At 39.9% G+C, this 25,735-nt stretch overlaps 1 protein-coding gene across 3 annotated transcripts; it reads right to left on the reverse strand.

Annotated features, from left to right (window-relative positions):
* Positions 1–940: 940 nt before the first annotated feature.
* Positions 941–13,936, reverse strand: coq7 (coenzyme Q7 homolog, ubiquinone (yeast)). 3 transcript variants are annotated; one of them, XM_057844685.1, is made up of 6 exons: positions 10,926–11,104; positions 10,413–10,588; positions 6,060–6,174; positions 5,619–5,758; positions 4,272–4,340; positions 941–1,942 (listed from the first exon to the last, which is right to left on the reverse strand). In XM_057844685.1, the coding sequence occupies exons 1-6, from the start codon at positions 11,008–11,010 to the stop codon at positions 1,931–1,933; spliced, it is 597 nt and encodes a 198-aa protein (XP_057700668.1). In that variant the 5' UTR covers positions 11,011–11,104; the 3' UTR covers positions 941–1,930. The 3 variants fall into 3 exon arrangements, with proteins under 3 accessions (XP_057700668.1, XP_057700669.1, XP_057700666.1); XM_057844686.1 differs by lacking the exons at positions 941–1,942; positions 10,926–11,104 and adding exons at positions 1,965–3,606; positions 13,813–13,936; XM_057844683.1 differs by lacking the exon at positions 941–1,942 and adding an exon at positions 1,969–3,606.
* Between the last annotated feature and the right edge of the window lie 11,799 nt (positions 13,937–25,735).

The raw sequence follows: 25,735 nt of genomic DNA on the forward strand, positions 1-25,735 counted from the left end.
TCTGACGACTGAAGTAAAATAGAGGATGGGTGATGCAACGTGACAATGACCCAAAAGAGAAGTCAATTGCCTCACGAATGGTGATCCTGACCACAACCTGATTGAGCCACTTGACCTCAAGAAAATGATTCAAAATAGATATTCCAAGATAATTGCTGTAAATTTTGTAAGGAGGAATAGTCCAAATTCATTCTGTTTGTTGTTGTCCGATCTGCAACTACAGGAAATATTTGGGGTTGTTGTTTCCAAAGACGACACGATCAGTTATTAAATCCAATAGTTCACATCTATTTCAACAATCCTTTGTAACCTACACATGAGTAAAAACATGGAAACATTAAATAGTAACTATTTAATCTAAACCTTCTAAACTTCTAATAACTAACTAAAATAGTACCACACAAACTATTACATTGTTTGTGTTAGTTTCAGAAATATCTCTGTTTTTGTGACGGAGATACATTGTGACAGGATCAGACAAGAATGAAGCAGACTGTGTTGGTAGAAAGACGTCTTTACTTTATGACTGCCCCCGAAAATGGACAAAGAACTGTTCGTGCAATCAGAGTTGCAGTAAAGCACAGCAAATGCACATGTACACTGCTGGCCAAAAGTATTGGCACCCCTGCAATTCCGTCAGATAATGCCCAATTTCTCCCAGAAAATGATTGGAATTACAAATGCTTTGGTAGTAATATATACTGGACTGTCTCAGAAAATTAGAATACACAATATTCTAATTTTTTGAGACAGTCCTGTGTATATATACAGGACTGTCTCAGGAAATTAGAATACACAATATTCTAATTTCCTGACTGTCTCAGGAAATTAGAATATTGTGTATTCTAATTTCCTGAGACAGTCCTGTATATATACACAGGACTGTCTCAAAAAATTAGAATATTGTGTATTCTAATTTCCTGAGACAGTCCAGTATATATATATACTTTGCTTGTAACGAAGAAACACAAATGAGAATGAAAAAAATAAATAAAATTAAATCATTGTCAATTTACACCAACAACTCCAAAAATGGGCGGGACAAAAGTATTGGCACCCTCAGCCTAATACTTGGTAGCACAACCTTTAAATAAAATAACTGTAAAAAAACCGCTTCCGGTATCAATAAATGAGTTTCTTACAATGCTCAGCTGGAATTTTAGACCATTCTTCTTTGGCCAACTGCTCCAGGTCTCTGAGATTTGAAGGATGGTTTCTCCAAACTGTCATTTTCAGATCTCTCCACAGGTGTTCTACGGAATTCAGGTCCGGACTCATTGGTGGCCACTTTAGAAGTCTCCAGTGCTTTCTGTCAAACCACTTTCTAGTGCTTTGTGAAGTGTGTCTCGGGACATTGTCATGCTGGAAGACCCATGACCTCTGAAGGAGACCCAGCTTTCTCACACTGAGCTCTACATTATGCTGCAAAATTTGTTGGTAGTCTTCAGACTTCATAATGCTATGCACATGGTCAAGCAGTCCAGTCCCAGAGGCAGCAAAGCAACCCCAAAACATCAGGGAACCTCCGCCATGTTTTACTGTGGTGACAGTGTCTTTTTCGTTCCTGGAAACTCTCTGTTTATGCCTTTTCCCAAAAAGCTCTACTTTTGTCTCATCTGACCAGACAAGGTTCTTCCAAAACGTTCTTGGCTTTCTCAGGTAATTTTTGGCAAACTCCAGTTTGGATCTTTTAAGTCTCTAAGTCAGAAGTGGGGTCTTCCTTGGTATCCTACCATAGAGTCCCTTTTCATTCAGACGCCGACAGATAGTACAGGCTGTACCCTCGGACTGCAGGACAACTTGAACTTGTTTGGATGTTAGTTGAGGTTCTTTATCCACCATCCACACAATCTTTCGTTGAAATCTCTCGTCAAATTTTCTTTTCCGTCCACATCTAGGGGGGTTATCCATAATGCCTTGGGCTTTACACTTATTGATGACACTGCACACAGAAGATACAGGAACATTCAGTTCTTTGGAGATGGACTTGTAGCCTTAAGATTGCCCATGCTCCCTCATAATTTTGCTTCTCAAGTCCTCAGACAGTTCTTTGGTCTCCTTTCTTTTCTCCATGCTCAATGTGGTACACACAAGGACACAGGACAGAGGTTGAGTCAACTTTAATCCATTTTAACTGGCTGCAAGTGTGATTTAGTTATTGCCACCACCTGTTACGTTCCATAGGTAAGATGTGCTGTTAATTACACAAATTAAAGAAGCATGATATGATTTTTCAAAGGGTGACAATACTTTTGTCCGGCCCATTTTGGGAGTTTTGTGTAAAATAATAATGTTTTTTTTTTTCCCGTTCTGTTTTGTGTTTTTTCATTGAAAGCAAAATAAATGAAGATATTACTACCAAAGCATTTGTAATTGCAATCATTTTCTGAGAGAAATTGAGCCAGTAGTGTATTTATTTAAATAATGCTTTACTTATATACTGTAAGCTTAATGCGGCACATTTTATAACCAGGGAGTGGCAACTTCCAGGCGGATTATCTGTTCTCCTGATATTAGTGGGCGTGAAAGAAGAACATAGGAGGGTAGGTACTTGCATAATAAGGCAATTTGTGACATCACACCATTATCAATTTGAAAACCCACCGTTTACAGAAAGATTTAACTTTGCGCGGTGCAGATGTTCACAAACCCAATCGCAAACACTGATCTTACGGCTTGGAAATGTTTTTATTGATTCTGGTATCCACTGTAACAGTTCCTTTAGAATTCTAGACAAAGTCTAGTAAAATTCTATATTCAGCAGAGGATACGCTAGAGAACTCACAATTGGTTGTCTTTACATCATAATTAAAAAACAACAGTGTGCTTGAAAGGCAAGAGTTACAATCTGAAAAAATAAATAAAGACAAAGCCATTTGTACTGTAGTGGAAGTCTGATTGAAGTTAGCAGAATGTGATTGGCTGACAGAAGGACAGGCTTTGATTGGCCATCTACACTTCTGTCAAGATGCACTGTGACAATATAACACACTTCAAACAGGGCATACAGTTTTTCAGTAATACCTTCTTACGCTGTGAAATGTCCTACACCATGCCCAGTGCGCTTGCGCACACATGAGCATGCATGCGCAAATTGGTTAAAAGCAACTAGTACTTACTAATTTAGTTTTTATTGAGTCTTTTATTACCTTTTCATTGCCTCAAAATACTTTGTGTATGTATTTCACTTTCATACTTTTAAACGTTGAGTTTTCTTGTGGTAGCATTTAAGCAGTGTTGATCTATTGACCACATTAGCCACGTAGCGTATGTAAACCACCCTTATTTGATATAACTACATTTAAGTATTTTTTTAAAGCATTTTTAGTAAATTCTGCCTAAATGCATTTAAACGAAACAAGTTGAAAGCGCCCGGTCGTACTTTGGGTGTCAAATTCGCCTCCTGTAGATGTTTTGCCAATGTAGGACATTTTGGCAGAACACCATATCTTATCTTATACATATCCTATGCAGGAAATAATTCAAAAATATTGGAAATTTAGTTGAGGTCCTCTTTAATATAAACATTTACACACGTTGAGAAGCATAAATTGCAGCTTTGCACCCAAGCTGGATGGCATTTTTAAGTAGCCAGTATCCGGGTACCTAAAGTAGGAGCAAAGTAATAACAATGGTCAATACACCAACTGTGACAAAGTGATAGAAATAGAAAAATTCAGAAAATCAAAAACACTAAACATATTAGAATTTATCAGGCCAAATTCATGGATATAAAGACTACACATACAAAATTACCAAGAGCGATTAAGAGAAATTAAAAGCTAAAACCTAGCAAAGGACATATCATGAACGGGAGAACACCTGCTGTGCATCTAGTTCATCTGGGCCTTTTATGGCGGCTGAAGATAAGACATGTATAGTGGTATGTATTTTGAGCACGGCAAACCTTGTAATATACAAGAAAAAAAAAACATGACAAGACAGGATTCAGCAACAGTAACAATCACTAATACTTGTGAAATTAATCATCGCCCCCTATTATGTCACGTATCACCACCCACCAGCGCCCCCTAATGACGGATTTCCGTCATTACGATGGAGAACTATTGCCTATGAGACTGATACCTTCACGCAATTATGCCCCCCTAAAAGCAATGTAAGTGTAAACCTTCTGTTGCACATAGTGGATTTTTTAAAAATGGTTTATCTTGGTCTCGTTTGGTTTAAATAAACTGGTAATTGAACACAGATGAGTAGACATTTTATATCCACTGTATACATTGAGTTGCATTACTGAGCCTAATACTTACTGATTCAGCATCATTTTCCAATCCTATGTCGTGATGTTCCATCTCATCATCTCTGAACTCTTTTATAACCTACAGTAAAAACACACATCGCACAAACCTATGGTTAAATCAGGCAGTTGACTCAGATTAGATGGCCTCGATGGCAGTTCTAAAACCGGGCTTCAAACTGGTGGGTTAGCCATTCACATTTTATTTAAATGAGAAATTTCAACCTCAATTCAAGTGTTTTATTTGCTGGAAGATTAAGCATAATATTCCAGCCAAAGACTAAAACATTTTTTCTGTTTGCGTTTGCAATCTAACTATTTTTGAGAAAAAATAACTGAATCATTTTCAGATTTTCAAATTAAACAGGAATTTACGCATCTTTACTGTAATGGTGTTCCAGATTTTGGTGTATGACTCATTACAGAAACAAAAATACTTTATCAACAAATCTGCTAATAATGGGAGATGTAGCATAAATCTTAAATATGGTGGGGGTTAAATACATTTGCTTAGCAGTAAACTACGATACTTGTACTTCAGTCATTGTGCCTTCTTAAAATATTACCACTATTTCAATCTGGAAATTTGCACTGCCGGCAGAAAAGGTAGTACTGCCCCCTGCTGTTGAAATGGGATAAAATGAAAATTTGTCTTGAAAATGACCAAATATGAAGTCCTAATGTAACCATACCAACATGCAGGGCCAGACAGGGACAAAAATTCTGGCCCGCAGCTTTTCAGAGATCCAGGCCACACATGCCTTCCTGCTCTATATGGCTCTGGTGATTTGTGCTACATGCACTGAAATGTTCCTTCGTCTTTCTACGTCACAGAAGTTAAAACAGATTTAAACACTTGCAGCCGTGGATACGCGGTCGTCACTGTGACAATGCCACGCGCAGTTTGCCTTTTAATTTCATTTTATTAGTGACTTCACAGTGACTGCAAATGGGCTAGCCGTAGCAGCAGCACCAGCCTGGAAAAAACACAACTTTATCATAATGATTTTTTTTCCTTTTTACGGCGATGTCCCGAATCTCCCAATGGCCTGTCCGGGCCTGCCAACATATATGATGTATTTTTTAAATAACATCTAAGTTTACCAGTCTTAAGAGTGTGTTTTCTGAGAGAGAAAAAAAAAAAAACTTCACCAAAATTTGAGACTGAAACAAGGAAGATATTCCTTTTTTGTGCAATCACTAGCAGTGCTACTAATAGCGTAAATTTGAAAGGAACTCAAACTCACGGCCTGTCTTTTGTAAAGAAAGAAAGAAAGCTCTACGGCAGAGTGTAGCATGCAATATAAGCTTCAGTTTTTTTTTTCTTTCATATTCAAACACCTCAAAAGAGAAACCTCACTTGTAATAGTTCGGTATATCTGTCAGGATCTTTCTCCATCAGTGTTCGTATCTGGCTGTTGTAATGTTCAGAGATGCTCTCCTCCACTGCCACAGTGCAGGCCATGGCCGCCTCTTTGCCCAACACAGCAGTAGATGCCCCTATAGAAGAGTAGCAACATGACAAATCCTTTAATGATTTCAAAAGACTAAATCTTGCACCATCACATAAATACATTTCTGTTTAACCTGAGAAAAAGTTTTTCACGAAACCTTAAAATGTGCTGAAACAAACGAAGATCAAAATGTGGGTATTCCATTACGCTTAGTAGTTACAACGTCACACACATTGTTAGAAATGAAAGATATTCATACCACTTAATTTTTAAATAATGTCACACTTTCAATCAATGCTGTCATTATTCTTCCTGGCTCCTCGTTCACTTTTACATGTTGTACAAACCTAGTAAAAAGCCAGCAATGTTCCAAAGTGGCAGCAGTGCCGTGGGACGGACTCTGCTTTCAGCAAGTATTTCATCAAATTTTTTAAGGTGTTTTTTTTCTTGATCCCACATTTCCTGAAACAAAAAAACAACAACAAAATATTTTCTGCAATGAAACAACTATTCACATTCTTTAATAATAACAAGCTGAAAAAAACCAAACATCAAATTTAACAGTAAAATACTGGGAGCTGTGGTTCCCAGAGTTATACTGTTATTAACAACAAACTACCATAAATAGAAATAGATTTTAAAGGCTACCACGGATAGAAAGACATGTAGTTCTTAAAAGATAAATGTTAGTAGAGAAAAATGATTCATTGAGGCATTTCACTTGTATAATACATGTTAAAATCTTTGTAATTGGGATTGCTTTTCTCTTTAGAACAGGACTTTCAGAAAGAAAGCTGACCAATACGCGGGGTCTGAAGGGCAAATTGTTGTTGGATTATCTTTAAATACCCCCTACTTTTTGAGCAGAATTCTACCTTTGTATAGGCTAATGTTCCTATTGTTGAAAGCACAAAGGTGTGGAATAAACAAATAGCACATTTATATTTTGCATTTTGCTTTCTTACTGTACCGAAAATGAACCGAACGGCGACCTCAAAACCGAGGTACGTACCGAACCGAGATTTTTGTGTACCGTTACACCCCTAGTATTTTGCATATCTATTTCGATTGTGAATTTGTGAATGCCAGTTCTCTTTGCATTGTTGATTAACTGTGTGAGAACAGGGCCTCATTAATACAGATTGAAGCACTTTTCTTTTTGTTAACATTATTTTTTGAGAGATATGAATATTATTTGTAGAGGTGTGCAAAATTTCCGATTCTTAGATTATTCGTGATTCGGCCATGGAAGATTCGAGAACGATTCACAAACATCCAAATTCCGATTATTGAAATATGCGAAGTAAAGCGGAAGTACACAACACTCAGCGCGCCGCGCGGTCTTCAGGAGGAACGGAGCAAGAGTAGCTAAACATCATGCTTCCCATTACCCGGCCCCTCCAGTAATGCCAATGCTCAACTCACGGCTCTAGCTCAACTCATGCAACGAGATAAAAAAACACAACAACATACCTGACTGCTGCCGAAAAGCTACTACAAAGTACATCCATATAAACATGTTACGGTGGATATCATTTATATAGGACTAGATGCAATTTAGATTTGGTAGTGTTAGCAGCACATCTACAAAAAGCTAGATGCGGGCGTTATAAACGGCCGCCATCTTAAAGCAGTACACTTCCCTGCAAGGCTGTTGTAGCGAACCTTCCAAGCAAACCAAATTAACTTTTTATCTAAAATACTCCTAAATCGGTAAAATATTGACTTGAATCTATCTTTAAAATACTTTTAAAACTTTCACATGTCGAAAGTAGACAAAAGGGAAATTATGGAATAACGGGAGCAATTTTAACAAATTTAACGGTTGATTCACAACATTAAATTAATTGAATGTAGTTTAAAGCTGCTGATACAGAATGGGGACTGGAGTTTTTTATTTAATGTTATTTTTTAATATTTGTTTACTACTATAGGTTAACTTGATACTGAAATAGTAGTGTGGTTTAGCCTGAGAGTATTTTTGAACATTTTTGGAACTAATGTACAAAACATTAAAAAAAAAAAAAAAGAGAGAGAAAAAAAGGAGGGGGGTGCATCAATAATCGTTTTATAATCGAATCGGAGCCTCTGAATCGTAATCGTAATCGAATCGTTAGGTGCCCAAAGATTCCCAGCTCTAATTATTTGTGTTGTATTTTCACTATATGACACTTATGTTTGTTGTGAATGAGTTGCCGAAGCTTATGCCAATAAACGGCTCGAATCTGATCGCCTGTGTCCACTCTCCCTTCTCCCTGCCTTACCCCCCACTGTGGATTAAGGGAAAACTACAGTGTCAGTCAAGGGACAAAACACACTCATTGGCTTGATCCCTAAATAATTCAAAACTCACCATTGACACCTTATGGCGTATTTAAATCATTACCTTACTTTTTTTTTTTTTTTAAATAGTGACACGTGAAATTCCGGCAGCATAGCCATGTGAGGTCACCGCCCCTACAATGGCGACCTACTAGTTAAAATAATTTTACAAACTTTATTGAAACGAAAACATTAAGAGGTCTTTTAATATCAAATTATATAACTCGTACTAAGATTTATCTTTTAAGAACTACATGTCCTTCTATCCGTGGTTCCCTTTAACTTTTTTCACAGCAAACGAAACTAAAAAATCTGAATGTGTATTTGGTCTTATGATGATGTCACTGTCCCTTTCTACCCCCCTCTCAAACTGGTGTTCGAACACAGGTTATCACCGTAGCAGTTGGGCGTGCAAGTAAAAAAAAAATTCTGCGCCCATCCACATTTTTGCGGGCCCTTTCAACAAAACTACACTTTTGAGGGTGCCTCAAGGCAATTGTTCGATGAGGGTAGCGGGCAAGGGGTGCTGGCAAAGAATTTGGAATCTTATACACTCTATTTGAGCTCTTTGCATCATCATGTCATCGTTGTTTTAAGAACCTACCCTCGCACACCCGGACCCCTTTCACACTTGAAAACAGGGCCCGGGTGCATCACTCTTAAGTTCTAGTTGTATTGAGTTCATTTTGCCTATACTTATTGATTAGTCAATTTTTTTTTATCCCAGACAATAGTAGGTGATTTAATTACCTGACAAGTTTCAGCGAACACTTCCGCCTTCGTCAGAGGGTCACTGGTGTTGGTAAGACGTGTCTTTATCAACTGATGGATGAAGGCATGACTCACCTGTCAGATTGACAGGCAAGTCAATCGCCCTCTGCTTACCATTCACTCTTCCAGGATGCTGGTCCAGGTCGTAGGGAGCATGTACACCCCCTCGTCCCTGTTGATGATCCTCGGGCCTTGCTTGCGGATCTCAATGTCCTCCCTGATCCAGCGCTGATGTTTGTTTTCTTCGGTGCGGATGACTCTGGCCTTTTCCCAGTCTATGATGTGGTTTTCCCTTTTGCAGTGATCGGTGACAGCTGATTTGTGATGTTCTTGTTCTTTTATTGCCTTTGTTTGTCTCATTGTTGTCTTCTTTTCACATTCCTTCTTGTTTTCTGTTTTTCTTGTAATGAAGCTCCTTCCTGTCTCCCTGATGTATGATTTATTTCATGATATGCATGGAATTTCATATATAGAGTTATATTTGTTTTCTTGGTGGATTTTGTCCTTTGGATGGACCAATATATGGTGGCGTATTGGGTGTGGTTTGACCGGTGTGTTTATCTTGTATTTTTTCATGACCCTTTGGATACGTTCCGTGACTCTTCTCACGTACGGCAACGTTACCATATCTCTGTGTTCTTCTTTTGTTTTTTTCTTTCTTCCCTGTGTCGTGTTCTTGTTTTTGACCTGTCCTGCACCTTTTGCTATTGCCCACTGTGGACAATGACACCATTTTAGTGCATATTGTTTTGTTTTTCTTCCTGTGTTCCGTCATCTGTGTCCGTTATTATTGCCATACATTCATGCAGTGTTCAACTTCTGACTACTGACAGTTTGTGGATAGGGGGGTGTTCCGTTGTCCATAGGAGGTATTGGACGGTGTGTGTGGGGGGGTTTCCGGTGTACTTTTATTTTGATGTCACCGTTGTCTGCGTGATGTATGTTTATGTCCAGTAAGGCTATGGATTGATCGATTTCTTCTTCATGGGTGAATTTGATGATGCCGGTGGTGTCTATGGTGTTGAGGTGGTCAGTGAGTCGTTGTGTATGTTTTTACTTTTTCCAGAATGTTATCTACGTAGCGTTTCCATAGTGTGGGTCTGTATTTATCCGGGGCTGTCGTAAGTGCCTTCTGTTCCAAATCCTCCATGAAGAAACAGCACATGATGGCAGACAGTGGGTCTCCCAAGGTGAATACTTCTTTTTGCCTGTAGATGGTGTAGATGGTGTCTTCATCCATCAGCTGATAAAGACATGTCACACCAACACCAGTGACCCTCTGACGAAGGCGGAAGTGTTCGAGGAAACATGTCAGGTAATTAAATCAACTACTATTGTCTGGGATAAAAGAAAGAAATCGACTAACTCTTAGGTTCTGCCCCAGGGTACAAGGGCCAACTTGAAATCCTTTCACATTCATTGTTAAACAAAGGATCAGAATCGGGTAAAACTGGGCTTTACAAAATGTAATTATTTGGCTGGCAGGCCTTAGTTAAGATAACACTGATCTAGTCAATAGTAAAACAACATTTCAATACAGTTTCGTCTGTACACACAAATTGGAATCATGACTGCATTGCATGGTCAAGAGCAGCATCTCCTCTTACCTGAATGAGAACTCCAGTACTAGACCTGCCCAAGACTGCCATCTGGCCGGCGTATATACGATTGGCACCATATTCACCCGCGTGGTCCACACGCAGAATCCGATCAAGCATCTCCTTCTCTGTACTGTCACGTGGTGGAGGAACCACACTGTAATCACGTGAGCTACATAGGGACGCTGCAATCAGATGTGAGGAAGGCAAACATTTTCATGATTAAGATGTGCAGCGACATCCGGGCAATTTTACGACTCCTATGGCGAAACGTATGCCCCACACAAGAATGTAACTTGTTCTCTGCCCTCTGGTATACTAGTATAATGTTAATCTACGCTAATTCATAACCGTGAAACGAAATCATCAGGTTTTTCCACACGCAACACAACAGTCACTATGCATAACTACTACTAAAAGCGAAAATAAATAACTAATGTTGTTGACTTCCAAGCTGAAGTACATCAGTACGTTTGTTTTTAGCATGTTTAGCCGTTCGCGCAACACTCACTACACGCCCACCTCTGCCTTTTGAGCTTCGCCGTACAATCAATAACACGGTCCTGTTTGTCCAATCATTTAAGACGGTGTATGCGGTTCTTTGCATGCTTCCTTCTTGCTCCCCCAACCATCAGAGTTATGAAACTAAAACGGGAGGCACATTGTCATTGAGGTGTCAACGGCGCGACGCGTCGCTGACAGATGACGTCACGACGTGTTTGCGCAACGCTTATTATTCAACGTAAGAATAGCAGCAAATACAACACATGTGCTATGCCTTTGTGTGTTTTGTGAAAATTCTTTTGTTCTAAAATATTTTGAAGGTCTCACATGTCTCTTTAATTTTCTCATACTTATGTTGTAAAGGCATTAAAAAAGACTTCAAAATATTATTAGTTGCTTTTACCATATTAGAAAGAGGTTTATTTAATCCAGTGCTTCTCAATTATTTTCTGTCACGCCCCCCCAAGGAAGACGTAAATGTTTCGCGCCCCCCCAAACTCTCTGCCACCACTGTAAATAGTATCATTTGTCTATAAAATTACTATTATAAATACGCATCTGCCTAACATTGTTCCTTTTTTTCTAATAAAGAGAAAAAGTAACATAGATCAGCTTATAATAAAGTATAACTTTGTTTTGTTTGTAACAGAGAAGACTTGACGTGCATCAATTTGCCTGAATTTAAAAAAAAAAAAAAGTCACATCCAAACTGTAAAAAATACACTCAAGGTACATTTTTGACCATACAGAAAAATAAAATGTAATAAAATCAGTAAATAATAAATTAAAATTGATTAGAAACATTCACTCATGAGGACAATATGCCAAAAAAATTGACCGAAAAACAAAACTGAATAAAAGAAGAAGGAAAAAAAGAGTGTCCTTGGACAGGACAGCTTTTATTTTTGCGGCTCACAGTATTTACCTCCTTTACAATGGTGTGGAGTTATTTTTCAATGAGCATGCTAACAATGCTCAGTGGATTACTGATATAACACTGACAAAGCAGGACAATTGTTGGCAATATTCGGCACGTTTTCACTGAAAAACAATCAAGCGGCTTATCAATGAGATTGGGGTCTAATGTCTTTAAGTGGCGTCTTAATTGATTTGGCTTCTGGCTGTCCGCTATAATTATTTTTAAACACAGTAAACAGTGGTCTTTCCTCATCACCCACTATATTAAAAGTCAAAGCTAAAAGGCAAACGGCTCGAAAAAAGCGCATTCTCGGTGGCCGAGGTAGAACCGTAGGTGAGGGCGGTCGTCGTGCCGATCCCAAGCCGAAAATGGCACTTCTCGGGCGGGGACGTGAGAACCAGACAAGACAGTGGGTCGCTGCGTGAGTGAGTCCGGTCGGAAAACGGCTTTCGAAAACGGCGGTGGCACACTGCTCTTCATATCTGTTGTCTGTGTGTGCTGAGTGCTCTTCCTTAGTTCAAAAATACTGCGCGCACTCTGAAAATGAGAGCGCCACTACCACCTACTGAGTGGATGTGCAAGTACACTTTATTCCAGTACGGCAAAAAAACAATCCCCGGGGTCACATGCGCCCCCCCTGGCATCGCTCTGCGCCCCCCCAGGGGGGTGCGCCCCACTATTTGAGAAGTACTGATTTAATCCAACATGTCAATTTCTAAGTTTTTTTTTTTTTAAAGGATTTTTCCCTCAATCTTTTTATCCTATTGTTTCCGCTAAATGAAACAAAATGTAAATATATACAACTTTTAGTGTACGTCCCTTTTTCAGTTTAAAAATTTATATATATATATATATATATATATATATATATATATATATATATATATATATATATATATATATATATATATTGTTTGTTTTTTGTTTTTTTTGCCATAACCTCTTTGTTGAATTCTTAATTGCTGCTTCAGCCTCTCCTTTTCCGACACGCTGCTTGTTTTAACTGATAACATTTCCCTTTTCAGGTCTGGCTTTGCATAATGATCTGCTATTTTCTTAACCAAAAAATATGTTCTCCTAATTTTCCCATGCTAAAAGCATCAAATGCTGTAGCTATGTGTTACTGATTAAGGAGTGCTTTCCCCCTTTTTTCCACAATTGGTACAAACTATGACCCTCATTTATTTATTTATTTATTTATTTTTTAACCCTAATTAGTTTAAATGATCATTGATATTACACTGTATCTGCTCAAAATATATAAAAGTTGTTTGCTGACCTTGCTGCATGTTTTACTGTGAAAACCACAATTCCAAATGTTCCTTCTGTCCTATCGATTTTTTAAATCTATATTTACAGTATACCATGCTTCTTTGCCAGTACATTACTAACTTTAAAATGTCCACAAATCAATGTCAATCACACTCTGCGGTATGGTAGCCTGTTCTGAACAGTCTTTTGTACAATTTCATTTATAAGGCAAAATGGGGACTATTGCTTTCATTAATTCGTACAAAAGTACTATGATAAATGCTAAATCTGACTCTATTGGTTCACAAGATTATGAATTGCTTTGATTCCTTTTATTTATTTATTTTTACTTTCAGTGTATGAAAGTGTGAGAAAATGGTTTAGCTCGATCTGTTTCTTACGTTGTTTTCTTATGCTTGAAATATGCAGACATAGAAAAATATTGCTGTAACTTGGAAATTCAGCCCTAAATTGTTTTTAGCCTACGTACGTTTTCTGCACTAGTCTTAATGTTTCCTATATTTGGAAACAAATCATTAAAGTGACTGTCCCTTTAACAAAGGACAATGAGGCAGCAAAAACAGAAACAGGCAGGCAAAGAAACAGGAACATGGTAGTCATAATACAAATCAATATGAACAGTAGGCATTTTTTAGTTCAGGTTGGGCTAGTTTATGCATCGGTCTGAGGAAAGAAACCACATATTTTGCTAAATAGAGTAAGTACAGTAATTACCTTTTGGCAGGGCACCCTATTCTCTTCTAGGTCAAGCAAATTCAGAGTTTATCCATTGTTAACAGTTTTTATGTATGACCAAACTTGACAACATTGGGATTGAAGTTATGTTTGCAGACGTTTGTGCATTTGGAAAACTAAGTCATTGTCAATAGGCTGCAGATGGCAGTGTTGCACAAATAAGACCTAATTTGGTTGCTGTTAAAGATTGAACATTTTTAGGTGTGTTTTAGAGTGTAACTTTTTCACCCCTATTTAAACAAAATATCTTTTAATGTATAATTTTCTATAAATCTCGGTTTCCAAATTTTTCACTCGTTCTGATTGCGTATTATTTGGGCAATACCTGGATGAGTGCTACCTTTGCAGAGCACAAATTGCTTTTTGCAAAGCAAATCAAATAATGTAGTTATATATGAATCAAGTAATGATAACTTGCCTGCGGCAGAGCAGTAATGGTCTAGAGTAAACAGGAACGGTGAATGGCATAGTTTCTCTGTGTGCTTGTGGTGAGACACTGGTTATGTGTTTCTTAAACTGTCTGTCTGGCTGTGGTTGGCTACACATGTGTGATTATGCAAAGGTAACATGGGTTACTTAATGTGTCTTTAGTGCTGAAATGGGGGGGGGGTTGCATGCCTTCAACAGCTACCAGGCCTACTACTTTGTCAAAGAGTCCATGTCAGATCACAACATTCAGTAACTTGGTTTTGAGAGGTCCGAATAACTGTTGCTGTTACCATAGCCCAGTGGTGATTCTTAGCTGGGGTTCGATCGAACTCCAGAGGTTCGGTGAGGAGGGCTCAGGTGAAGGTTAAACGGAGACCCCTATTTTGTACGCTGACTAAATTTAGGCAAAGTGGTGTTTTAGACCGTTTTTGGATTGGTTAGCTCTCAATTTACAGGCTTTATTCCATTTCTTTCAACTGCCAGCCCTCTATCTATGGTGTTATACTTATATGCGCTTTTCCACCAATGCGAGGAAAAATCGGTTTGCTCGGTGGAAAGTTGACTCGCACCTGGTTTGAGAAAGACCTACATACAGTGTGAATTGCGTCGATCATTTTTTTTTTTTTTTTTTTTTAATGTGTCATGTTACGCCATGAAAATAGTATGTGATGCAAGGATACAACAATAAAATGAGAACGTAGACATGAAAACAAAAAAGGAACAGTGTGAAATCAAATAAGTTTAATTCTATTTACCAATATGAAAATCAACAGCAAAAGGCAAAATTATTTGTAGTAAATTTGAAATCTGGAAGAAATTTGAACAGGAATTCACTAGGGTGTTAGCTTTCTAGGTTTTGAATTCGTAATTTTTTTTTTTAATAAATAAATTAATTAATTAATAAATAAATTAATTAAATAATTTAAAAAAAAAAAAAAAGAAGAAGAAGAAGAAGAAAAAAGGCTTTATTCTGAAATTCCAAAGGGTTCGGCGAATGCAACTTATATTTCAACACCACCACCACCTTCTGAGACTAAAAGACCACAACTACTTTCAAAATGCTAGCATAATGTATCAAGTCATCCATAAACTAAACCATAAATTAAGTGATCTCATCCCAATTTGTACTCCTCAGCACACATACACTACCAGAAGAAAAAATCACATCACTGGGAAAAACAGTAGGCTAAAGTCTACAAGATTTGGCATTGTGTGCAGAGGACCACTGATCTGGAATGAACTGGATGAAACACTTAAAATGTCACACTCCATCTCCATTTTTAAGAAAAAACTGAAAACTCACCTCCTTCCAATGTATGCTTAATCTGCTGAGTCTTTGAATAACATTAATAAGGTATCACATCTCAAATCCGATGTAATCAGAATGTTGAAATTTTCTATAGTTAATTGTATGTATGTGTATGGGTGTATGTGTGTATGTATGTATGTGCTGTTTGACTGGGCCCCTACTAAAAGCTTTAAATAGCTTATTCGGAGTGTCCCTTTCATGCATCTTATCAGATAAACTGTTTGTATATATGGCCATGTTCTTGTGTGTACCATGATACGATGTGTGAATAAACTGAAACTGAAACCTGTGAAACTCATGGGGTTCAGTAACTTCAATAAGGTTAAGAACCAATGCCATAGCCTTTTGCGTAAATAATCATCTGACTAATATGGCATTTATAATTTTGGAAATCTACAGCCATTGGTAGTGTTGCGGTTCATGTTTCTGGTTTGAATGCAGATGGAATTTCTACAATTGAGGTACAGACGTGCACTAACTTTAAGCTATCTGGCTAAAGCATTAAGCGGTACAAGGTCTTCAAAGTATAATCCCTCTTTGAGCGAATTGCATAAAGTTACCGTAAATGATATATATAATCTTTGTGATTAATTCAGTAAAGTATTGGCAAAGCAGTCAAAGAGTCCAGACAAATACTCAATTTTACAGCAAATAGTACACGTTTACATTATTCTTTTAGTTGTCCAGGCAGTCCGGTAACTCGTATTTGTTCAAAGAGTACTAAACCGGCACTTTTCAAATTTAACATAAAACATGGGTTTTGAAAATGTAAAAGGCAACCAATAATAAAATGTTAAAAATGAGAAGCATAAAAAAACTTGCAGGATTGGTGTTCTTATGGATTGATGTTCTCAGTCTGCAGGACCTAAGCTTTGTGATGGGGGCAGGTGAGGAGAGTGCATTATGTACTCGGCTGGCAAGAACCAAACATCTCGTGCTAGTTGACAGGGTGGCTGCAAACTGAGCAATATAGCCTTAATCACACTGAGTAGTTTCATTCCATTCAGCCTAGGTGTGTGCAGACACAATTGTTTAGCATCTAACTTTCTTTCACGTTCACTTCATTAAGCCTAAATTCTGTGTTGATTTTATTTAAAATCACTTCTAAATGATTCTGTCTCCATAAACGAATTCATATTAATGTAGATTAGATTATTAATTAATACTGTTTAGTGTTCCTGGCCCTAATTCACTAATTAATTAGGGTGGTGCACCTTCAAAATTCTTTTATATGTACTGTGCTGCTTCAAATTCATTTTTTGAATTTCAATTGAGGCTTGCTTACATACAGTAATAATATTGTAAGATAACATTATTAACCACCAACATTAAACCAGCAATGTTACTGGTTCTTAGTTCAATGTTCTTATGTGTGTTGCTTATTTTTTCTTTTTACGTGTTTGACTACCATTGATGGCCATCGACACCCAATCTATATAAACTTGCTGACAGCAATCGAACGATCATTGTCGATTGCCGTCAGTGGCACTGAAACATGATCATTGGCACAAAATGAGTTTGATCAGTGGTGAAAGAGGGCCAGAACGGTCCGGTACGCTGTTCCGGTAAAAGATTCAGGGCCGGAACGGTGCTTTGATCTCAAAGATATGATGGCAATTGTCAAAACTCCATGTTAAAAAAAAACTGCCACCTGCCACACATTGCATCTCCAAGACAAAAAAACATCTACTCACGTCAGATTTACGTACACAAGTGATAACAACAAGCCTAATAAAGTGCTTCTGTAGCATAATCTGTTTCCATTGATATTTATTATTTCTGAGTTCTGCCCAGCGGTTCCCGTCTCAGTGTATCTGAGTATGACGAGTTGCGTCAATGTGCGCATGAACTATGAGGGAAAATAAAAACTAGTAGATGGAGGTTTGGGTTATTGGTGTTTTTGTTAACTGTTTATTTGCACATCATTGAAAAAATACAATTTTGAAGGAAAATCAGTTTCCTGTGTATGCCTTGTTACTTTAATTGTAATGCATTAGCCTAATGCATGCATAAAACCTGTTGTCTCTGATTGTGTTATAGGTATAACTGTGCCAAAAGCAAAAATTCTAGCAACGTGGCAACCTTTATGTCAGGGAGTTCCGGCAAGAAATTCTAGCTACTTTCACCTCTGGTTATGATAGAATAATATCTAAAATATTTTGGGATTAATCAATTAATTTAATAGATTATTCTAAATAAATAAATAAATTACATTTTGCTATTCATCTACGAATATTGCTAGTCCAAATGGTCATTGGCACTGAAACATCATCACTGGCAGTAAATGAGTTAATAACACCACGGTGAAAAAAGTATCTTTACCTCCTCCAAATCACACATTCTCACACTTAAAGTGAACTCGTTCAACGGCACAGTGACAATGCATTTGATGTGAAGAGACATATCTTCAGAACCCACTTCCAATTTTCACATTATTCTTGAACTGGTGACCCTGCCGCCCCTAAACCGCCTTACACACACCCCCTCCAAATAGGGGCCTAAAAATGGATTTTGGTTTCATTGTTGGCAGATTTGTGGGAAGAGGCTGAGACTGTCAACACTCTCCAAATACAATAAAAGAAGCAGGTTAGAAATTTAATCATGCGATAAAAGCCCCAAAGTACATGTTTTCCTGCTCTTTTAGATTGTTTTGACTGATGAGTGAATAAAACAGCAGCCCACAGACCTGGAAAAACAGTGTCTGTGCTTCAACACGTGTCTCTTTGTGTAATGGTCGCATGCTTCCGTGTAAGTCTACGCAGCCTTGCTCTGAGGCTCTGGTCAGACAAGTGCATAGCTGTGGTGGGACACAGGCAAGAGCCCCTAGACGACAGTGAGTCAACAATGTCTGCTCTCACTGCGAGGAGACGTGACAGGTCTTGTCTCATTTGGCCTCTGACGAGGACACCTAAGTGTGTGTTGCACGTCAGTGTCTGTTTTTCTTGTATGTAATATTGTTTATAACTGCTCATTTACCAACTTATGGGTAGGGCCGGGCTCTGTTTGGGGCCTTAATGTGATATTTTGCTCCAGGAACCTGGTAACTTTTATTGTTGCTGGGAGAGTTGATCTTGTGTGTTTATTAGGGCATGTCACACATTGCTGAAATACTCTATCAAGAATGTCTGAAAGAAGGATCTCCAGGGAACTGTCCTGTCTCATACTTACTTTAACCATGAGAATAAATTGTTTTCAATGAACTGTACAGTCAAGTCGTTACCACTTTTACCACAAATGTCTTTGTGACTCATCGTCAGAAACTGAAATCACAGTCAGGTGGCAAATTTAGAAGTGTATTTCTTAACACTAGAACACTCCATACACTCGCCGTATACAGAATTTGCAGAAGCACAGTGAATCTGTGAGAACATGCAAATATATTCTATCTGGTGGTCATATAAACAGTTGTTTCAGGATTGGACTATCGTCATTATTAGGAATGGGAATCGAAATCCGATTCTAATTCCGAAGCGGTTCCTAGTGTTTCGAGGCCTCGACATCACAATGAAAAAGCCTTAACGATCCCTTTACGATTCCTAAAGACGCGTATTGCGTTGTCACGTGACGTGACGTGTCTTGTTGTCCAGACGCATCAAACTAGCATGGCGCCAAGAACCACCCGCGCCAAAGTTTGGCTACACTTCACCAGGAAAGTGGGTGAAAATGAAAGATTACGATGGTTTAGCACCAGCATTGCAATCTTAAAAATAACAATGACAGCCCGTAGGTTCAAACGCTCGAAAGTGTGTCTTCACTTCACGAGGAAAAATTACAACAAAGCGACTTACAGTCATTGCAAGGTGGAGATAACTGCATTGGGAGGAAATACGACTGTACTGTCCTCACCGAGACGCAAAGGCTCAGTCTTGGCTATACAGCGAGCTAAATTCCCAAATGACGATGCAGAAGACGTTGGTATAATATGCTGACTTTTTACAGCGTACGTTATGTCACCATCACTTGAAGAATGAAACTAAAAATAGAAATGAAACAAATCAATTTCGTCCCCAAAAACAAACAGGTTTACATCAACGTAAATCAGCGATGATTAGCAGCTAATACAGTAATAACACAAACGGTTAGCATGCGTTCGCTAGCATTAGCACATCGTCAAACCACTACACAACTGGATTTAAGTGTCCGATCGCGAGTGGAAACACACAACAACACAAATGATGATACATACAGGCGTTGCCTCTGTAGATATTTTACAAACATGAACAAAGAACGTAGGCTCGTAGCAGTGTTTCCCTCTCTCACTAACTCGCTCACTCACTTGGATGCTTTGTAGCTGCACTTCTTCTTCGCATGTAAGCGCACTCTTCTTCACTTGGGCGCGTTCTTCTTCGCGTGAGGAAGCGCAAGGGCGCCCCCACTTGAGCGTAAAAGCACACTAAAAACTAAAAGGCATGCATTTCAATATAATGGTAAATAATACACTTTAACACATGTTACCAAAGGCAGAACCACCGCCTATATGCCAATATATACCATTTTAAAAAAAATTCTATTACAAAATTGTTTCAGTAAAATTTTATACATTCTTGTGTATATACCACTTATTTTCACGGTTACCGTATTTTTCGGACTATAAGTAGCAGTTTTTTTCATAGTTTGGCTGGGGGTGCGATTTATACTCTGGAGCGATTTATGCGTGAAGTTATTAACACATTATGATATAATTTCACATGTTATTTGGGTGTTTTGGAGTAACACTGATGCTTTGGTAAACTTTTTAGCATGTTGTTTATGATATAGTTATCTGAATAACTCTTAAAAGCTACGGCCACGTTCCAGTTCTGCCTTTGGCAATGTGTGTTCAATTGTATTATTGACTTTTTTATATTGAAATGCATGCTTTTAGTTAGCGCTTTCACGCCCAAGTGGGGGCGCACTCGCACATGTAACATCATGGAACATCATACTGTACACTTATTCAGCATGTTGTTCTCTATTGTATTTTCATATTAAATTGCCTTTTAAGATGACATATCTGTTCTATGTGTTTGATTTTATCAAGTAAATTTCCCCCAAAAATAAGATTTATACTCCGGTGCGACTTATATATGTTTTTTTCCTCTTCGTTGGGCATTTATGGCTGGTGCGACTTATACTCAGGTGCGACTTATAGTCCGAAAAATACGGTAACCTTCAGACCTTGGGCATCTTTTGACCTCGTTGTGAGTTTGTAAGGTTGTGACTTCTGATTAAACAAACTCGATGCCAATCAAAACTTTATTTTTATTTTTTTCCCAAATTAGAATTGATAAGAGAATCGATAAAGAATCGATTCGTTAAGCAATATCGATGATGGAATCGGAATCATAAATATCGTATCAATTCCCAACCCTAGTCATTATGAAGTTGTATTAAATGCACTTTCACTGCTCGAAGCAACTTTTTAACATTCTTATCGCTCATAAAAGTTCTTAAAAATATAAAAAGGTTGCACATTGAAAAATTCAGTTTTAATGAGTGGTGCTGCATTAACCTGCAGAGGAAGAGAGTCTTCATTAAGTTTATACTGTTGATTTCCCAGCATATGTTCCATTCTTGTTCGTTATTTATGTTTTTTTGTTTTTGTTTTTTGTTTTTTTTTATACTGTATGCCTATGTCATTTAGAGAAGCAGTGGTACTATTACTTTGCTCCATTGGATCAAATGAATATTTTCACAACATGCCGTTTTCTTCTTTCGTGAGGTTGGCCCCCCATCAGACACAAATTTATATAAAAATGATGTCAATCGTTTGTGCTTGTTTGTGCCTGTAAAAAGTTTCGTTAGTGCTGCTATCGTTTTTGAGATATTTAGAATTATTTTACAGGTCAATCTGAGGTCAACCAGCCCCCATTTTGATTATAAACGGCTAAGAATGGTGTCAACCGTTTATGCTTTGTTTGTGTTGGTTCGTGCTGTAAGTTTTGTTTATGCTGCTTTTGTTTTTGATATATTGAGACATCAATTTCGAGTGATGACGTCACACAGCCCTCCATTTATTGCAAAATGGACCCGAAATGGTGTCGTTCATTTATGCTACGTTTGTGCTCGTATGTGCTGTAAAAATTCTATGCTATCGTTTTATAGATATTGAGATACAGGTAGTCTCCGGGTTACGACGCACCCGATTTACGTGTTTTCGACTTTCGACGGCGCATGTCTTGTCCTCTGTTTTTTCTCCAGGCGTTTTTGTTTTTAAGTCGCCTAACAGTGTCTCGTCTGCAACCTCTCAGCATTGATGGTGGTAAGTACAGTTTATTATTTTTGTCATTTACATGTTATTTATTAGGTGTGATTAATCTAAATGGTTGATTTCTACAATATTAACTATGCATATCCAAGAATTTCATTATACTGCTGTATACAGTGGGGCAAATAAGTATTTAGTCAACCACTAATTGTGCAAGTTCTCCCACTTGAAAATATTAGAGAGGCCTGTAATTGTCAACATGGGTAAACCTTAACCATGAGAGACAGAATGTGGAAAAAAAAACAGAAAATCACATTGTTTGATTTTTAAAGAATTTATTTGCAAATCATGGTGGAAAATTAAGTATTTGGTCTATACCAAAAGTTCATCTCAATACTTTGTTATGTACCCTTTGTTGGCAATAACGGAGGCCAAATGTGTGCTGTAACTCTTCACAAGTTTTTCACACACTTTTGCTGGTATTTTGGCCCATTCCTCCATGCAGATCTCCTCTAGAGCAGTGATGTTTTGGGGCTGTCGTTGGGCAACACGGACTTTCAACTCCCTCCACAGATTTTCTATGGGGTTGAGATCTGGAGACTGGCTTGGCCACTCCAGGACCTTGAAATGCTTCTTACGAAGCCACTCCTTTGTTGCCCTGGCTGTGTGTTTGGGATCATTGTCATGCTGAAAGACCCAGCCACGTCTCATCTTCAATGCCCTTGCTGATGGAAGGAGATTTTCACTCAAAATCTCTCAATACATGGCCCCATTCATTCTTTCCTTTACACAGATCAGTCGTCCTGGTCCCTTTGCAGAAAAACAGCCCCAAAGCATGATGTTTCCACCCCCATGCTTCACAGTGGGTATGGTGTTCTTCAGATGCAATTCAGTATTCTTTCTCCTCCAAACACGAGAACCTGTATTTCTACCAAAAAGTTCTATTTTGGTTTCATCTGACCATATCACATTCTCCCAGTCCTCTTCTGGATCATCCAAATGCCCTCTAGTGAGCCACAGACGGGCCTGGACGTGTACTTTCTTCAGCAGGGAGACACGTCTGGCAGTGGAGAATTTGAGTCCCTGGCAGCGCATTGTGTTACTGATAGTAGCCTTTGTTACTGTGGTCCCAGCTCTCTGTAGGTCATTCACTAGGTGCCCCCGTGTGGTTCTAGGATTTTTGGTCACCGTTCTTGTTATCATTTTGACGCCACGGGGTGAGATCTTGCATGGAGCCCCAGATCGAGGGAGATTATCAGTGGTCTTGTATGTCTTCCATTTTCCAATAATTGCTCCCACAGTTGATTTCTTTACACCAAGCGTTTTACCTATTGCAGATTCAGTCTTCCTAGCCTGGTGCAGGTCTACAATTTTGTCTCTGGTGTCCTTCGATAGTTCTTTTGTCTTGGCCATAGTGGAGTTTGGAGTGTGACTGAGTGAGTTGTTGACAGGTGTCTTTTATACCGATAATGAGTTAAAACAGGTGATATTAATACAGGTAACAAGTGGAGCCTCATTAGACCTCGTTAGACCTCGATAGAAGAAGTTAGACCTCTTTGACAGCCAGAAACTTTGCTTGTTTGTAGGTGACCAAATACTACTGTACCAAATACCGAATGTAACAAGTACAACTTAGGGAGGACGCTAGAAAACGCGGATATAACAAGTACAACTTAGGGAGCACGCTAGAAAACGCGGCTATAACAAGTACAACTTAGGGAGCACGCTAGAAAACGCGGCTATAACAAGTACAACTTAGGGAGCACGCTAGAAAACGCCGATATAACAAGATATAACTAAAAGAGCACCCAAGATGGCGTGAATATAACAGAGTACAAAATCCTAACTACAAAATCCAGAAGAGCACAAAAGTAAATAAGATCAAACCAGAACACGACCGAAGAACGTCGGAAGGCACCGAGGATGACGATGAGCACACAGCGGTAAGCAAGGCAGGAACAAGCATATGCAATAGTCCGACACTCGCAGACGGTGACAGGAGTCCTTAAATAATGAGCGCTCCTAATGCGCCACAGGTGTGCGGCCACGGCCCCGCCCATCCAGCTGAATCAGATGCTGGAAAGAAAAAACAACTGAGAAGGCATACAGATATGACAGAACCCCCCCCCCTCAACGGACGCCCCCTGGCGGACCACCTGGTTTCGAGGGATGAAGGGAGTGGAAATCCCGCAAAAGCGACGGATCGAGGATCCAGGAGCGGGGGACCCATTGGCGCTCCTCAGGGCCATAACCTTCCCAGTCGACCAGGTACTGCACCCCCCTTCCCCGCCTCCTAGAATCGAGAATAGTACGCACCGTATATACCGGCCCACCGTCAACCACGCGAGGGGCAGGAGGAGGCACTGGTGGAGGGTTCAGGGGGCTAGTGGAGACTGGCTTGAGCAGAGACACGTGGAAGACTGGGTGGATCTTCATTGAACCGGGAAGCTTTAGCCTGACCGCGACGGGGTTCACCACAGAGTCCACAGCAAAAGGGCCCACGAATCTAGGGCCCAACTTCTTGGAAGTCCCAGCAAGGTTCAAATCCCGCGTTGATAACCAGACCATCTGGCCCGGACGATAGACCGGAGCGGGCCTTCTGTGGCGGTCAGCAATCAGGCGGTTGCGGGCTGCAGTGCGGACTAGTGCAGCCCAAGCGTCCCTCCAGACTCTATGGGCCCTCCGCAGGTGCACTTGGACAGACGGCACGACGACCTCGGCTTCCTGAGAAGGGAACAGTGGCGGTTGGAACCCATATGCTGACATAAAAGGCGACCTCCCAGTGGCTGAGCTAATGAGGGTGTTGTGGGCATATTCCACCCAAGGCAGGTGTGAGGCCCAAGAGGCCGGATGCAGTTGGCAAACGCAATGGAGGGCAGCCTCCAGCTCCTGGTTGACCCGTTCTGTCTGTCCGTTGGACTGTGGGTGGTAGCCGGAAGACATACTTGATGTGGCCCCCAGAGCTTTGCAGAATGCTCTCCAAACCCGAGACACAAACTGGGGTCCCCTGTCAGAAACGAGGTCAGACGGAATGCCATGGGTTCGAAAAATGTGTGTTACCAGCAGGTCAGCGGTCTCCAGAGCTGAAGGCAACTTGGGGAGAGCGACGAAGTGCGCCATCTTGGAGAATCGGTCAATCACTGTCAAGATGACGGAATATCCCCTTGAGCGTGGAAGGCCAGTGATAAAATCGAGTGCAACATGGGACCAAGGACGAGATGGAACAGGCAACGGACGCAGAAGTCCTGCTGGAGCTTGATGGACTGATTTGCCCCGAGCGCAGATGGAACACGCAGAAATGTAGTCCATGACGTCCTTTCGCATACCCGGCCACCAAAACCTCTGGGAAATGAGGAAGAACGTGCGGGACACACCCGGGTGGCAGGCGAACTTTGAGGTGTGCCCCCACTTTAGCACTCCTGCACGCTGAGCGTCTGGAACAAAAAGTTTGCCAGCAGGGCAGCCTCCGGGCACCCTAACACCCCGTAGAGAGTCTTCCACTAGCCGCTCAACCTCCCATCGGAGTGCGCCGATGATCAGGTTCTCTGGAACAACAGGCTCCTCTGAAGACATCTCCTCCACTGGTTCATGAATTCTTGACAAGGCATCGGGTTTCTCGTTGCATGATCCCGGACGGTAAGTAACCACGTAGTTGAAACGTGTCAGGAACAGTGCCCAACGGGCCTGGCGTGTGTTGAGGCGCTTGGCAGCCCGGAGGTACTCCAAATTCTTATGGTCGGTGAGTATCTGGAACGGCACCTCCGTCCCCTCCAACCAGTGCCTCCATTCCTGCAAAGCCTGAACTATAGCGAGCAGCTCCCTGTTGCCGACGTCATAATTTGCCTCCGCGGGGGTGAGGCGGCGGGAGTAGAACGCGCAGGGGTGTAGTCTCTGGTCGACTGCAGACCTCTGGGATAGGATGGCCCCCACTCCGGAACTCGACGCATCAACCTCGACCACAAAAGGAAGATCTAAGT

Source organism: Corythoichthys intestinalis, chromosome 8, assembly GCF_030265065.1.
Source record: "Corythoichthys intestinalis isolate RoL2023-P3 chromosome 8, ASM3026506v1, whole genome shotgun sequence".
NCBI classification, from domain to species: Eukaryota; Metazoa; Chordata; class Actinopteri; order Syngnathiformes; family Syngnathidae; genus Corythoichthys; species Corythoichthys intestinalis.